We start from the raw sequence: 17,536 nt of genomic DNA on the forward strand, positions 1-17,536 counted from the left end.
TCCTTTGAAAAAGAAGAATTAAAAAAAAAAAGAGAGAGAAAGGCCAGTAGGAAAAATTTGAGAAATGTTCTAAGTACATTTTCCTCCATAAGAGAAACAGGGCCTGTTGCATGGCTGCGAGGCTGAGGCTTTGAGAAGAGCGGTCATTATTGGGAGCAGAGGGTGGAGGGGTGGGGTTTCTGCCGCCTTATCCCCTGCTTTGTGTCATCAGAACATCAAAGGCATTGGAAAGTTGAAAGCAGTAGCTCGTGCTCCCTGTACTCAGAGGGCATGTCTTTTCATAAGACGAAGCAATATGCAGAGCCTACTCTGTTAGCTGAGATTTTCAGTAGTATCCCTACTTCCTGACCATCATCACTCATGTCCCCTTATTTCCCAGGGGGAGAGGGGTTCTGACCACAGCACACACTCACATAATTCTGCATCAGATCCGGGTGGGTTCTCTCAATGCCGTCATCCAGGATGGTCACCACGATGTTCTTTCCCGTGTAGCCTCTCTTCCAGGCTCCTTCGATGTTCATGTCTGATTGGCAGGGATGTGTGTTGTCACTGCAGTGCTAAGGAAGAAGGAGGAAGAGTTAGCATGGAGGACTAATCATCGGAAGATGGGAAAATCACCTCCGTGTGGAGGTAATGGAGCACGTTAATGGAAATGCGGAGGTGGCCCACGGAGTAGGACCACGGGTCTCTAGCACAGTAACAGGAGAAGGTGGGAAGGGTAGATGTGGAAAAGGCAAGTGGGACAGAAATCTTCTGCCAGCTCTGCCCTGTCCTAATGCCATAGATCCTTTAGAAAAAATAGAGTCAAGTAAATTACATCCCAGTGGCACAATTGGGGGTGTGTCATTTTATCGTAGCACGTATTAATGGCACATAAAAAGGCATTGTAACATTTCTGGTTTTTTGTGTTTTTTTTAAAGATTTTTATTTATTTGACAGAGATCACAAGTAGGCAGAGAGGCAGGTGTGTGGGGGGGGCGGGACAGGCTCCCCATGGAGCAGAGAGCCCGATGTGGGGCTCAATCCTAGGACTCTGGGATCATGACCTGAGTGGAAGGCAGAGGCTTTTAACCCACAGAGCCATCCAGGTGTCCGCATTGTAACATTTCATTCATAAACCCAAACTAGGCAAGGGGAGAACACCCACTTGATCCTTTCTTAACCAGGCACCTGGAAGCCAAACGAGCCAAAGCTAAGAACTCAGGCCACTTTTGGACAGTGTCAGCCAGAGAGGGGCTTCTGTCAGAAATCTATGAACAAGAAACAAAGTAACAGACCCGTCATATCCCTTTTGCGGAATTAACCAGAGCTGTCACGCCAGGACAGGTAGGGGGCAGGCACACTTGGCCAGTGGTACTTGGAGAAGGGAACGAGCAAGGGGACAGGAATGTGTTGCCAGGGTCAGAGGGCAGGCTGGAGAAACATCGGGTTTTAGCTCATTAGGTTCAGAGTTATTTGGTTCCACAACGGCTACAACGTATAAACATAGTAAGAAATGCATGAAACCAGCAGCTTTTTCTGTTAGACAAATGTTCATCTAATCCACACAATGACCCCTCCAAGTCCACCTCTTTGAAATATCCCTAAGGGGTGTTGTTTCCCAGGTTCCTAAGACTTCACAGAGGAACAAAGGTGAAAAAACGTGCTGTAACATAATGCCGTCGTGACATGGGCCACCATGGACCTTACCATTCTCCATTTTCTTGCTGCCTTTGTAACAATTCAGCTCTTTGGGAGTGGGAAAGAATGCCAGCTTTATAGGCTCTGAGTGTAATCTACCCCACTGCCCCTGACTCAGTTTCCTGAGCACCTACTACCCGCTGGGGTATGGCAGAAAGCAGCAGGTAAGGTATCCTGTCCTAATGAGCCTTCCGAAGGAGAGACAACAATCAGAGCCCTCCTTGGAAAGGAGGAAAGGAATGAAAGAGGGTGATGTGATGGCTAATGCCAGGGGACCAGGGCACACGACTCTTTGGTCTCAGGAAGTGAAATCAGAGCTGACGCATGAATGGTAAGAAAGAGCTGCTCTGCCCAACAGCCTAGACATTCGTCTCTTCTCAGTAGAGATCACAGTCAATGCCAAGGTAACATAAGATGGGAAACTGCTTAGCACACCGAAGAAAGAAAAAGAAGGTGGTGTATGGCTGAAGCTCAGGGAATGAGGGACAGAATGGTCTGGAAAATAGCCAGTCAGAAGCAGAAGAGAGGTCAGTCCATCCAGGGCTTTGTAAGCATGACTGGGCTTTTATTCCAACAACAACCTAAATCAATGGAAGCTCATCTCTTTCCGAACGTCATCCATCAAAATCTGGTGCTAATGAGAGACAGATGCCTCTAACAGCCTCTGATAAGAATTTGTAAATTTATTCTCCAAATGAGACTGCCTTTTGTCCAATGTTATCAACACACTTGACAGTTTCAAGGATTCACTTTCACAAAGGGTGTACCCACTTTTCACCACAGGTAATATCAATTTCATGGAGGATGAGGGCTTATATATTTTTTGAACATCTGTATCTTTTCCTCACCTTCTTGACTTATTTCTGGCATTTGAGGCTCTGCACACACCCACACATTCACTCTACTGCGACACTGACCCAGATTCCACTCTCTCCACCTCCCCGCAGTTTTCCAGGCGTAGCCCAGCTCCTACACCTCTTCTCACAAAGACTTCTCATGGACTTCAGCCGACTCATCAGTCTCTATCCCATCCCTGAACTCAAGGATATAGACAGACAGACAGACACAGACACACACATTCTGTCCTATACAATCCAACCCCCTAATAAATCCAACCCCTTAATAAATTCTGAATTGCTCTTGACTATTGGATCTTATATGTGAATTTTGTCTTATTGACTGTAAGCCCCCAAAGACTATGCATTAAACCAAGTCTAACCTTCGACTGTGGTAAATATTGGGCCAACAGATCACATGCCAGAAGTGAGGGCATATCCTCAACCCCATTTCCAAGTTCACAGCTGCTGTGATGCTCGCTGCTCCAACCTTGTCAGGGATGCCTAGCCAGCTAATGCTTACTTAATGGAGATAATCATGAAAGAAAGGATTTCCGAAATGTCTACGTTTTCCAGAAGTCTCCTTCTGGCCAAGAGTGTGGGGCCTCTCCTCACCAAACACTTTAATGTAACAGAAAGCAACCTTGACAGGTTTCCACGTCATTTTCCCTTTCTCAGAACCTGTTCTGGCCACCTGTGGTATCGTTTGTGACATGAAGTAATGTTAATGTGGCCAAGAGGTGGGCTGGAGGAAGGAAATGTGCAGGAAATGGGTAACCCACAAATGGGATAGCCATCCTGGAGTGGAGGGATGCTGCCTGAAATTGTAATTATGAAAATTGAAGAAAACCAGCCGTCTATGGAAAACATGTGTGTTAAAAGTGAAGCAGTTAGGTTTCTTTCTTCCACCTCTGCCCCTGTTGAAACCGACTTTAACAGATTAAATATTTTTGTACCATCTTTTTTTCTTTTCATCTGCCAACGTGGAAAGGGAAGGAGGGGAAATAGCTGATTCATTCAGATCATCTAATATAGCAAGTGGCCAACATGTCAAAAGAAGAAGAAATCAGGGCCTGGGGTGTTTCCTGCAAATGAGGAATAAGGTCAGAGGACCCTTAATTCAGAATCCTAAATTCTGAATGTGATCTTTAGATTTTTTTTTTTTTTAACACACATTTCCAGTGGTCGAGGCTTCCAAACATATTTCTGATGTGGTTGTTTCATACATAGGTATCCAGAGAGCAAAGGTATCCAGAGAGCAAAGACTATGGAATATACTGGTGCCAGTCAAAAATGACCCAAGAGGAGAATGAGTTAATCACTTCCTTAACTGCCTCACTGAAATGGTCTCTAAACCGGGCTCTATTTACTTGACAGGAATCTATGCTATAGCATCACCCAAAGGCAAAAAGAACATAGATTAGTCCAAATTTCCTCAGACATAGTCAATCAATGTTGAGAAGATCTCGGCCAGAGCTGAACTCAAGGCTAGTTTACAGAAAGGTGTCACCACATATGTGGTCTATAGACCAGTATTCAAAAAGAATCCACTCAGAGCCTCTAGGATCTCTGAAGATGATGCAAACCACATATACACTCAGTATATATAAATACTTACAGTAAATGTACGCACCTTTGTTTCTGAATAATGTACTGTATTTTCAATGATGGCCCATGCACAAGTGACTAAATATTTAGAGAAATGACACAAAATGGAAAATAGGAACGATGCTTGCCACCTGCGTCTCTCACTTCCTTATCCATAAAAGCTTTTATCTGGGAATGCAATTTGAAAGAGTTTGCTCTGTGGGCTCTAGAAATGACCTTTTCCATACCCGGGTTATGAGCTGTACTGCTTAAGGACCAGCACACAGGACCATCGGGGAAGGGAGGGAAAACTGAAGACAAAGATATCAGAGAGGGAGGCAAACCATGAGAGACTCTGGACTCTGGAAAACAAACTATGGGTTAAAGAAGGGAGAAGGGCGGCGGGGGGAGGGGTGGGGTGGGTATGGGGTAACCAGGTGATGGGCATTAAGGAGGGCACGTGTTGCGATGAGCATTGGTGTTATATACAACTAAGGGACCACTGAACACTACACTAAAAATCAATGATGTACTCTATGTTGGCTAACTGAACATAATAATAATAAATTAAAAAAATAAATCACTCTGGGTGTGTCTGCTTTTCTTGTGTTTTCATGAACACATCACAGTGTTTGCTCAATGAAAGAACAGTTTCTACTAAAAATAAACACTTTTGTTAAGTTTTCGCTGTCCTTTGCTTGGGGGGGTGGACGGGGGATGACTCTCCATGTCATTCTTTTTAAACTTCTCCAAGTTCTGAGGGTCTTCAAAGGACTGCCAATTTATACGCTGCCAACAGCTCACGCACTAACATTGAAAACATCTCTTGTTATTATCCATAAAGTGGCTCCACAGACTGCATTTCTGAGAATACACGCTTTGTGAGAATGCAGAATACACAAAAATTCTGTTTTATAGACAAATTCAAAAACATAGCTAGTCAACCTAGTACAGTGTATATATACTTGAAAGTCTTCGTAGAGGCTGGAGTTCAAGAGGAGAAGGAATTAAAAAAAAAAAAAAAAAAAAAAGCAAGCGAAACAAAAAAACAAAACCCAGAATCGATACTCCCTTAGGGGAAATAGAACTGACACCTACAAGAGTCTTATCATGGCCAAGCATTGGACTAATTACTTCATTTAAGACTCAGAACAACTGTTTGAAGGAGGTATTCCTACCATTTACTTTTAACAGATTAAAAAAGGGGGGGGGGGCTTAATCAGACTCAGTAGCCTTCCAGAGTTCACGCAGCTAGTCAATATTAAAATTAGGATTCAAAAGGAAACAGTCTGACACCAGACCACAGGGTTATGGAAACTCTTCTGTTAGAAGTTAAAACAGAAGGGGCTTAGCGGAAGGCGAAACATGTGCGAAGCCAGCGGTAGGTTAGGAGTGGGTGTTGGACAAGAGAGCATCAGTAAAGGCATTCAAATCACAAATCTCACTTGCCTTAGCACTGTGATCAGTGCATTCAAGGGATAAGGTAGTACACAGCTGAGTAAGACCACAGGGACCTAATTTTTCCCTGATTCCACATATTCCAACATATCTTTCAGGAAATCGTGAAGTTTCTATTTTCTTAGTTGCAGTGACAGAGAGCTCACTTCTTTGCTAAATAGCCAAAGATGTGCTGGCAAATCAGTTTTTAAAAGATTTTATTTAATTCATTCATCCATTCATTCATTGAGAGAGAGAAAAAGGACAGAGGGAGAGAGAAAGAGAATCCAAAGTAGATTCTGCACTGAGTGCAGAGCCCAACATGGGGCTCCATCTCATGACCCTGAGATGAGGACCTGACCTAAAATCAAGAATTTGAGGCTGTATGGACTGAGCCACCCATGTACCTCTCGATTCATTTAAAAAAAAAAAAAAAGGGTGCCTGGGTGGCTCAGGGGGTTAAAGCCTCTGCCTTTGGCTCAGGTCATGATCCCAGGATCCTGGGATCGAGCCCCGCATCCGGCTCTCTGCTCAGCAGGGAGCCTGCTTCCCTTTCTCTCTCTGCTTGCCTCTCTGCCTGCTTGTGATCCCTGTCTGTCAAATAAATAAAAAGAAAATCTTTAAAAAAAAAGAGAAAGAAAATTCCTTTGGGTCTCCAGGCTGCCTCATCAGAAGAACATATGACCCTGATCTTGGGGTTGTGAGTTCGAGCCCCATATTTGACATAGAGATTACTAAAAAAACTAAATAAACTTAAAAAAAAATCCCTTATTTGTAGTGTTTGCCAATTTCCATGGTGTAAATACCCACATCATGTTGAGTTTTAAACTATCACACTCCACAAAATTCCTGAATTTGCAACAGTAAGTTCGCATGAGCTCTCAAAAGGCATATCCAAAACACCACAGGAAATGGCTTACTCCACTGTGAGCCTGGCTCCATTTAAGATGAAATTGTCCCTTCCAATGGATCTGACATCTGCTTCTCAGATGGTACTGGTAAGTACCCATGTTTAGTTGTCCCCTTCACAGCTTCAGACAATCATTTTACTTCTTCTTGCATCTATTTGGAAAAGGTCTTTCCTTGACTTCTTTCTCAGGGTGAGCTAGAGATAGTGGACTTTGGACTTTTGTGAGGCCATAAACTGATGGGTTCTTCTGGGGATACATGAAGTAGAGATTCTATTACTCCAAAACCAAGGATAACTTCATAGATTTTTGAAAATCTCAGTTAAGTTAGAGCCCTGCAACATGTATTCAGTTTATGGTTCAATTTGATGGACTTGAAGTTCTTTGTTATCACACATATGGGGACCAAAAAAAAAAAAAAAAAAAAAAAAAAAAAAAAAAAAAAAAAGCTGTCCCTGGCCAAAACAGTTCTAACAACCAATTATTCAAGGAGTATTACTCAATTTGTAGATTTTCCAGAAATTCCAAAGAAGCCCAGTCTATTTTAATGACATGAAACTCAGCACAGCAACTAACTACTACAGCTGAGGTTATCAGAAAAATTAAATCCCGCCTCCGCCACTCTCCAGCTACACAAGTTTGTTAAGTTCCCTACATTCTTAAAACCTGACCTATAGTTTGAATGTAGAGAATTGCCATAAAGATTAAAGAAGATAAAGTACATAAGAAATGGCTGCTGTTACTACAATCCTTTGTTGATGAGAACACAATCATAGGAGGCATGAGTGTATCCGATAGTTTAGAAAAGAACACTAATTATGGAGAGAGAAAGAGAGAGAGAGAGATTACTACAAAAATAATATGGTAACGGTTTTCTTTATTGTCTGGAAAGGCAGGTCAGACAAACTTGAAGGGGCACTTGATTATTTTTTGTTTGTTTTGTTTATGTTTTTGTTTTCTTTTCTTTTTGGGGGGCACTTGATCCTTTGTAAGGTTAGCTGGGATGACCTGATTATTTTACATTTGTGGCTGCAGGTCTAGAGACTAGGGATGAGATGTGCGAGTAGAAAACAGCGTCCAACTCTTCCTTGTTACATTGGTCAGCTGGCCTCCTATGAGTCATCACACATTTTTTTTTTAAACTCCACACATTTATGCCAGTATTCCAACCCTTCCAGAACCATGGTTCACATTTACTATAATACCATTTTGACAGAGGATCATTTCTCAGTTACAAAATCTCGAGGATGTCCCACATAACACCCAAGAAACATCAGAAAACAGCGAACGTAAGAAGAAGAAAGGCTATGGGGGTACAAAACGTGCCTAGACAGAGGAACATGAGAGAAAAAATTCAGTTCCAAAAATTCTACTGGTAACTGGGGATCAAGAAATTGAGGCAGTATAGCCAACCCATCTTTGATAAAGGAGCAAGGGCCCTACAACGGACCGAAGATGATCATGGTGCTGGAACAATGTCCCTCTAGACACAGACCCTACATCCTTCACAAAAATTCACTCAAACTGGATCTGAGGCCTCAATGTAAAATGCAAAACTAAAATTCCTGGAAGATAACACAGGAGAAAAGCTAGATGACCTTGGGTACGAGGATGCCTTTTTAGATACAACACCAGAGGCACAATCTGTGAAAGAAATAATTGAAAAGCTGAACTTCATTAAAATTAAAAACTTCTGCTCTGTGAAAGATAATATCAACACATTGAGAAGATGATCCACAGACTAGGAGAAAATATTTGCAAAAGACACATCTAATAAAGGACATGTCGAAAACATACAAAGAACTCTTAAATTCAACAATAAAGAAGCAAACAAATTTTCAAAAAATGGGCCAAAGACCTTAACAGACACCTCACCAAAGAGGAGATACAGAGGGCAAATAAGCTTATGAAAAGATGTTCCATGTCATTGGTCAGCAGAAAAATGCAAATAAAAATGAGATACCAGGGGCACCTGGGTAGCTCAGTGGGTTAAGCCTCTGCCTTCGGCTCAGGTCATGACCTCAGGGTCCTGGGATTGAGTCCCGCATTGGGCTCTCTGCTCAGCAGGGAGCATGAATCCCACCACCCCCCTACCTGCTTCTCTGCCTAATTGCGATCTTTCTGTCAAATAAATAAATAAAATCTTAAAAAAAAAAAATCAGATACCACCACACAACTATTAGAATGGCCAAAATCCAGAACACGGACCCTGTCAAACACTGGTAAGGCTGGGGAGGGACAGGAACTTTCATTCACGTCAGGAAGGCAAGGGCAGCCACACTGGGCGACGGTTCGGCAGCATCTTACAAAACAAAACAGGCTCTTGCCATACAACTGTTATACTCCTTGGCATTTACGACAAGGAGTTGAACACTTATATCCATAAACCAAAACACTGCAAACGGATGCTTATTTACAGCACCTTTATTCACACATGCCAAAACTCAGAAGCCACCAAGATGGCTTTCAGCAGGTGAACACACAAACTGTAGTACGTCCAGAGAGTGGAACATTACTCCGTACTAGAAAGAAATGAGCTCTCAAGCCACGAAAAGCCATGGAGGAAATTTAAATTACTCAGTGAAAGGAGCTGATCTGAAAAGGCTACACCCCAAAAGATTCCAACTATAGAACACTGTGGAAAGAGGCGAAACTATGAAGACCGTAGAAAGATCAGTGGTTGCTGGGGATTGGGGATGACAGGAAGGGTAAGGGGAGCACAGAGAATTTTCAGAGTGCAAATGCTGTCCGGGATACTCCCGTGCTGGATACAGGTCATTATATGTTGGTCCCAAACCACAGAAGGTACAATACCAAGGGCGACCCTAATGCAAACCACGGACTTGGGGTGATTACGCATCAGTGTAAGCTCATCGACTACAAGAAAAGGGCCACCCTGATGGGCGACGGTGAGAATGTGGGCAGCTACACAGGTGTTGGTGCAGGAGGCATAGGGGAAATCTCTATACAAGAAGCAGCACTGAGGCAGAACTGCCAAAGGATCACTGGACAGTCTGTGCATTTAGGTGAGCGGCCGTTTCTCTCATGTGTAAACTGTGGGATCCTCTTTGCATCTGGTCGCCCCTGATGCATCTTGAAATAGAAACTTCCAGTCCTAAAGATCTGTATCAAAGCGAAATCCAAGAAGCCAACAAACAAATCTTTTCTCCTTCCCAGAACGCCTACATGTCCTGTCTTCGTGTTCAGAGAACGGGTCTGAGCTGCATCACCCAGCATTGTTGCTAAAGGGTAACCCGAAAGCCCTAAAACTCATCAGACGTTTCCGAGACCCTGAGATCGAGCTTCACTTGATATGCACAGCCCGCTGCACTGCCGGGATTCACACCGCTCTCGAATGCAGCAGGTATAAAAACACTCGGATTTTGGAAGCCTGGGTCTGAAACCTCTGCCCCTTCGTCTTTTCTTCCTCTAGTTCTGCTGCAGTGCCCCCAGTGTTCACAGAGCCTTGAAGTATAGGCTGTTGGCCCCGATTCAGGACTTTTTACCTCCTTAACCAATCTTAGGCTTCCAATCTATTGGAAATAGATTTTTTTTTTTTTTAATTTTATTTATTTATTTGAAAGACAGAGATCACAAGCAGGCAGAGAAGCAGGCAGAGAGAGAGAGTAGAGGAAGCAGGCTGTCTGCGGAGCAGAGAGCCCGATGCAGGGCTCGATCCCAGAGGGATCATGACCTGAGCTGAAGGCAGAGGCTTTAACCCACTGAGCCACCCAGGCGCCCCAGAAATAGATTTTTTTTTTTTTTTTTTTATCAAGTTCTTACTACATTCTGGTCGCTCTACGGGGGCTCGGACACTGTCCCTGTGCTCAAGTCCTTCAAGTCTTGTCTGTGTGACCACCAAGCAATTTCACAAAAACACCTGCCTGGCACTGGAAAGAGGGTTGCCAGAAGACCGTGGGAACGTGGAGCTTCGTCGGCGGGAGGTGAAGAGAGGCTGAGCGCACTTCCTAGAGAAAGTGACATTTCAGCGGAGCTACCAAAGAGGAGCTGACTGAGCCGGGGGGCAAGCAAGGGATGGAGAGGAGGTGCTCATCCGGGGGAAGGGGAGAGGACAATCAAAGAGAGACTCCAGCAGTAAAGGAACTGAAAGAAACCAGCACCACGGCCACGTACAGATGAACGAGGAGCGAGGGAGGAGAGCAAGTAGAATGAGATCAGGCGGCAGAGACACGGGGGCCAGGCCGTACATGCTCTTACAAGCCATGTTTGTTTGTTCGTTATATTTGAAGTTTTACCACAACTCAGTGTAAAATCACTTAAAGGTTTTAAGACAGGGATTGATGTAGTTTGGACGTCTGAAATGCATCTCAAACTGGGGGCGCTGGGTGGCTCAGTCAGTGGAGTGTCTGACTCTTTGTTTCGGGTCACGTCCTGATCTCAGGGTCCTGGGATCGAGCCCCGTATCAGGCTCTGTTCTCAGTGCCGAGTCTGGTTGTCCCTCTCCCTCTGCTCCCCATGCTCTCTCTTGTAAATAAAAATCTTAAAATAAATTTAAAAAAATGTATGTCAAACCGAATTCCAAGAAAACCACTTGATTTCTCCTTCTGGCTCCCACAAAACCATTCGTACCCAGGATTTTCCACGCTCCCCACGCCAGTTTACACCATCTGGGCCTCCCTGCCTTCCTTGCAAACGCCCGTCAGCAGATCCTTCAAAAGAACTCTGAAACCTGATCTCTTCCCACCATCTTCAGGGCCACACACTGATTCAAGCTACTATTCCCTCTTATTCCTCTACTGCCTCTTTTCCATGCAGCAGTGGTCACTGTAAGTGGTCGTAACTATTCTCAATAAATATGGCCAATCATTCTCCAGTTCCACTGACTTTGCCCTCACAGTTTCTTAAAGATTTTATTTATTTATTTGGCAGACAGAGATCACAAGTAGGCAGGGAGGCAGGCAGAGAGAGAGAGGAGGAAGCAGGCTCCCCGCTGAGCAGAGAGCCTGATGCAGGGCTCGATCCCAGGACCCTGGGATCATGACCTGAGCCGAAGGCAGAGGCTTTAACCCACTGAGACACCCAGGTACCCCTCCCCTCACAGTTTCAACAATATACCAAATCCATTCCATGGACTGATGGGAAGCCATTCCCCTGCCCTATTACTCATTCAGTTCCACTAACTATCCTGTTCCATCCCAACCCTACTCCTATCCCAAGGTTTGGAAGTCTTGCTATTTGTTGACACTGACTCAGATATCCACACAGTTCCCTCTCTGATGTTCAAGGATCACTTCCGGGGACAGGCTTTCCCTAACCCAGCGATGGGAAATAGCACTGTGTCACTCTCTACTCTTGACTCTGATTTCATTTTCTTCACAGCACTCCTAATTACTGTGTCATCTATCAACTTGTCTCTATCACGTCTCCCACACCAGATTATAGACTCCCAGAGGCAGTCACTTTGCCTTGATTTCTGTATCCACAGAGTCTAACACATAGTCAAAACTCAGTCATTGGATGCCAACTGGATGAACATTTAGTTTTAAGAAGTCACAGTGGGTCCTACAGAACATGAAGGAAAGCATGGAGACCAATTACTTGGGAAACAGCTCTACTGAGGGAGAGAGGACAGTGGCCGAGATTAGCAGAGACAGGAAACACTCCAGCATGTTTTACTAAATAGGTATCCCAAAGAGTTACTGTTAGTAACAATGACTGAATATGGTGAGAGAGAGAAAAACCAAGGATCATCAGATGGGTGGCTTGGGCTACAGAGCAACTGGTAGGATCATTTCCTGAGAAAAGCAGCACGGGATGAAGTTTGGTTAGGGAATGAAAATACCAACTTCTGTTCTAGAAATATGGAAATTACAGTGACACCCCCATAGCAGTAGCCTGTAACAATCGGATGCGTGGATCTCAAGTTTCTGCTCAGATCCACAAGTGATTTCTTCCTACAATTCTGGCATTGGGCTATTTCCCATCTCAAATCTGTTCATGTCTATAAAACGTTAACATCTTCGCCCCTCAGGTCACTCCATCATCTGGCAGTGAGCACACTGGTGCTGTTTGTTGCCTCAAAGTTAAACAATGCCTAAAGGCAGCATATACTGTGTAAATGTGATGGTCTTAGCAAAATTTGGGGTAATCATCAGATGTGTTTGAAGTTAAAACGGACACAATTCTCCACCGCTCACCTATACCTGTGGCACTTGGAATTCCTCCCATCAAACTATGAGGGTATTCCTTCCTCCTCGATTTCCGGCTAGCTTGGCGACTTGCTTTGGCCCCTAAAAACGTAACAGAAGTGACAGCGCTCCAGTCCCACACCTCCCACGCTCTTTCTCTGGTCACCCTGTTAAAAGATGAGTGACCACACTGAAGAGATGAAAGCTGTGCCAGCTAAAGCCACGCTGGACTCTTGAGCCCCCAGCAGACCCAGAATGGTGCACAGAGTCATGAGTGATCCCATAAGAAACCAGAGAGTGGCTCAGCTGAGCTCAGCCCCAACGGAGGACATGAAGAATCATAAAAACAATAAATATCTGTGTTTCTAAAGCACAACGTTTTGAGAGTGGTTTTTAGACAGCAAAAGCTAACAGGCATATGAGGTTATCTGTCTGAAGGAAGTAGGCTGAACCCAGAAACGTAGGAAAAAATCAGAGCATTCGGTTGGCAGAACTTATGTGGAAGAGAAGGGTTGTCTGTGTCATCACCGACACATCACAGAGGAACAGCCACGAGGATACGTAAATGCATCATATATGGAATTCTAAGGTGAATTCTGGGATCGCTGTGCATTTGTTCAAACCTTCCCTTCAGAGAGCCCGGTTTCCCTGCTTCCCCCACTGAGCACTCACACCAGAAATCTCTGATGATATATGGGTTTTATTTTCGCAATGAAATGACAAGACTCTTGAAGAACTAGCGTCTGTATTCTGTGTCTTTGTAACCTCTAGAGTTCACAGTAGAAATAATCATTGTTAAGATTGTATTTATTGAACAGAGAAGGCAGAAGTAAACTGGGTAAAATGCAGAAGGTAATCTACATAGTTAAGACACGTAATGCAGGTAGCAGGTAATAGAAAAAGTTCAAGTGGGATCTAGAAATCTTGGTCTTCCACACATGGGCTCCTAATAGGGTGCACCTGCTGATTCAACTTTGCCAGTGAGAAGATTCAAGAAACTGCATAGGAAATGTGCAGGGACTGAAGGCTTCACAAAGAATTATGGGAGAAGAAAAGACGACATTCACTTGAGGGTCCTGATTATGCTAATGGACCACTGATGACGTTCAGTAAGTAGTTCTGGCAGAAGAGCTCAGAAGAGATACAACACAGGGACAGACGCGCTGTTATCCCCTTACAGACCTGATGGGAGATCTCGCCAGGCCAGACAGAAGCTCAGGGTACAGGTCTGTTTCCTTTACCAACACATTGCACAACGGATGTAAGCACTTCTTGACTCTTCTCCAGTCTTGGGTCAGTGGCTCACTTTTAATATGGTCTTGCCTTCTGGTCAGGAGGTAAACTCTTCTATGAGTTGAGGAAAAACTCAGTTTTACTAAATGCCTTTCATTCTGGCTGACTGTGAATCAAGAACCTAAAATTCATAATGCACTCCTCCTGCCTCAAATGGAGCAATTAGTAAATTAGTTAAGTTGTGTTTACTTAAGGATGATCTCAATTAAAATGTTTTCCCAAAGCGCCTATAAAGCTAAGAAACAATTTCTATGTTGGAGCTCATGAATTTTAGAAGCAATGGAGTAGCATTATTTAATAGTTATGTGAACATCAATAAGCAGGGAGCCTTATTCTTTCTAAAATGTAATTTCTTTGTTTACATTGTGTACACAATTCTGCTGACATGGAACTCTTCACCTCCTGGGTCTCTATGCACAAATCTGGCTCAGAAAATTTCTCTACTTTTTTTCCACTAAGATCCCAGGAAGAGGAGTTAAGAGATTGCAGGACTTCCCCCTGCCAGGAGCAGAATGTAGTATGGTTCGGGTAAGCGTTTTAACAACTGACTTCAGAACTCAAGCGCCCCTCTCTATCTTTTCAAAATCACAAAAGAAATTTGGAGGAAAAACAGAAAACAATTATTTCTAATACCGGAGACATTTAAGGTCAGGGAGAAAGAATCTGAATATCATTTGAAGATATTTAAACACAATCTTACTAAAGGGTCATGTCTCTTCATATATATTATTTCAAAAATGGCAATATTGTCTTGAAAAATAATGGTAGTGGCAGCTATTTTTAAGGTGAGGAAAAAAATTCATTTTTCAATTAAAAACAGAAACAAAAACTAATAAAGAACAGGGACAAACTTATATAAGATCCTCCCAAAACCTCCGTTGTTCTGTGGTGAGGTTTGACCACATCAATGGTTTCTCTTAAATAGATGTGTGGATGTACAGATGGACAGACAGAAAACAAATAAATAATACATGCAGGTAACCTTGCAAGTCCTATCATGCTTTGACTTCTGTCAAAGTTTTAATGAAGGATGCACCCCTTTCTAGAATTCTGCAGAACTTCGGAACAGTAAAAGCTACTTCAGCTTCACTAAGTTGCCTCCCCAAATTCCCACAGATTGGATGCTCCGAAAGGAAGTTGTCAATCGAGACCGAGTCACATGATATGTACGTAGAAGAGGATACAGAGGAATGGAAGAAAAAGAGAGACTAGTGAAGCCTCCCGTATTCAAGTGATGTCTAGAACTATTATATAAGCTCCTCCCCTTCCAGAGTAAAAGCCATTGAACTTTCCTCATAAAGAGGAGAAGGGACTTGGGGGAAATTGGAAGGGGAGGTGAACCATGAGAGACTATGGACTCTGAAAAACAATCTGAGTGGTTTGAAGTGGCGGGGGGGATGGGGGATGGGGGAACCAGGTGGTGGGTATTGGAGAGGGCACGGATTGCATGGAGCACTGGGTGTGGTGCAAAAATAATGAATACTGTTATGCTGAAAATAAATAAAAAATAAATTAAAACAAAACAAAACAAAAAAACCATAAGCTTAACTTGTCAAAATTTAACATACAGACCAGCAGAAGTTTGGCCTTAAACTTTAACAGTGGCTCGTTGCCCTAATTTTTGTCTCAAGGAAAGGCACTGAAGTAGATACCATTAAAGGACAAGTAAGATTTGGTGGTCTGTTGGAATTATATATAAAAACTAATGGGACATGGAATTTCAAACAGCCTTTGGATTTTTAGCTTTGTTTCTCTCTGGATAGATTACTGACTCAACTTTCTGAACACTCTCAAGTCTCTGAAGGGTTTCACCACACACTTTAATAAGTCATTACCTCAAATACATTTATTTCTATAAGAAACCTGCAGTAGTTGTATAGAAACTCCCAAAAGATGGAATAATAATATCAGTGTGTCAAATTCTTATTCTTAAAAATCAAGCAATTGTATCCGGAGAGAGAGCATGGTCAAGACCCATAGAGTCATAACCAGTTGCAGACCAAATCGCAATTCCCCTACACTTTCCCACCAAGCCAAAGAGACTGTGTTGACACCTATACATCTTTTCTTTTTCCTAGTAACATGAATTCTCCAAGTGTCATCTAGTCCTTATGTTTTTATATGATCAAGGAATAGGCTTGGTATGTACAATGGAACCAAAAAAGTATGCCGCTTAGAAAGAGGAAAGTCATTAGTATCAATAAATGCAGGTTGTATTGTCCAACTTTCTCTCTTTCCTACACAGTGTAAACCAACTACCCCAAAACTTAATGGCTGAAAACCCAACTACTATGGCTTATAGTGCTGTGCTCCATGAGGGTCTGCTGGGTGGGTGGCTCTAACTGGGGCCTCCCATTCAGATGCCGCCAGACATCCCTGGGGCTGTAGGTCCCTGAAGGCTCGACAGATGTGGAAAGTTACGATGGCTTCTTTATTCACGTGAACAGCTGGAGAATCTTCAACCTTATGTGTAACATCTAGTTATTAAAATCTATTTGTCCCGGTTGAGTGATCTTCAAGTCCTTCCAAAGGACATGTATCTATTGTATAATGATGCTATCCCATAATAGCCAGAGGAATGGCAATTATATTATACCATTTCTCTACAGCTGTTAACTGTCAAGACATTTCTTTCATTCACTTATGTTCTATAAGTTTGTTTTTAACTTCCCAAGCAATACTAATCCAACGGTTTTCTGGAGGTTGAGTCTTCACCAGGGAATGAGAAAACAGGGTCTGGCCTTCATCAAGTTTCTATTCAAGTTGGTGTAGACAGATTATAAACAGATAAATGAGACACACAGTATAATGAGAGATTATGGTCATAGTTACAGAAGAAACAAAAGAGATTTTGGAAAACATCAAGGGAAATGTGTTATTAAATGTATACATTGAGTTTTTCAATCATTTTGCTATTACTAAGCTGACCTTTACTCAATGAACACAGAAACTTCATTTTGAAAAGAGATCTTTATGAGGAGGAGGCAATAAACCCCAGCCCTAGAAGAGCATGCCAGAGCAAAATTGAGGTTCCGGACCCATGCCATTTAAAATGAAAACAAAAGCAAAACAAAAACCATTCCAAATACAAATTTAAGAACAAAAAATTTCCCAAGTCAAAGAACCCCCAGCAACATAGAGTGTGAAATGTGCTATTACTGTGATGGGTCCAGAGAAAAATAAATCTATTTTTACCGCCAAGCAAAAACAATCTCGCCTTTGACAAACAACAAAATCAATTCAGATAGCTACCGAAAAGCCCATTTTAATATTGTTCCCTCTAGACCGAGTCAAAATAATTGTCCAAATCTACCTGACATCGTTACTTTCAGTGTTTACTTAAAGACGCCAACTAGAATAAAATCTACAAAGTTGTTTGTGAGGACCAGGAAACACTGCTTGGACAGGCCAATAATAAATCTAGTGCTTCCTCCACTATGGCACAAGCAGTAGATGCTGCAGAAAAGATGAAGGATTCCATAATACATTTGATGAGCTGCTCAATAAAGGAGCCCACAGAAAAGATTGTTTCTTCGACCGGGTAAGGATTCTCCCCAGACCCAGAAGTATAATGAGGAAGAAAACAAAGTCATTTTTAATCCTACACTAGCAAGGGTAATTGCAAATGTTCTTCTCACAAAACAAC

At 42.8% G+C, this 17,536-nt stretch overlaps 1 protein-coding gene across 3 annotated transcripts in view; it reads right to left on the minus strand.

Moving 5' to 3' along the window:
* Nucleotides 1-17,536, minus strand: part of PCSK5 (proprotein convertase subtilisin/kexin type 5) — a 452,950-nt gene that overhangs the window by 327,897 nt on the left and 107,517 nt on the right. For all 3 annotated transcript variants that reach the window (XM_059143276.1, XM_059143274.1, XM_059143277.1), the window contains exon 4: nucleotides 414-557. In XM_059143276.1, coding sequence (XP_058999259.1) covers nucleotides 414-557 — 144 coding nt within the window. The remainder of the gene's footprint in view (nucleotides 1-413; nucleotides 558-17,536) is intronic.

The sequence above is a fragment of the Mustela lutreola genome, chromosome 12, assembly GCF_030435805.1.
Source record: "Mustela lutreola isolate mMusLut2 chromosome 12, mMusLut2.pri, whole genome shotgun sequence".
Taxonomy (NCBI): Eukaryota; Metazoa; Chordata; class Mammalia; order Carnivora; family Mustelidae; genus Mustela; species Mustela lutreola.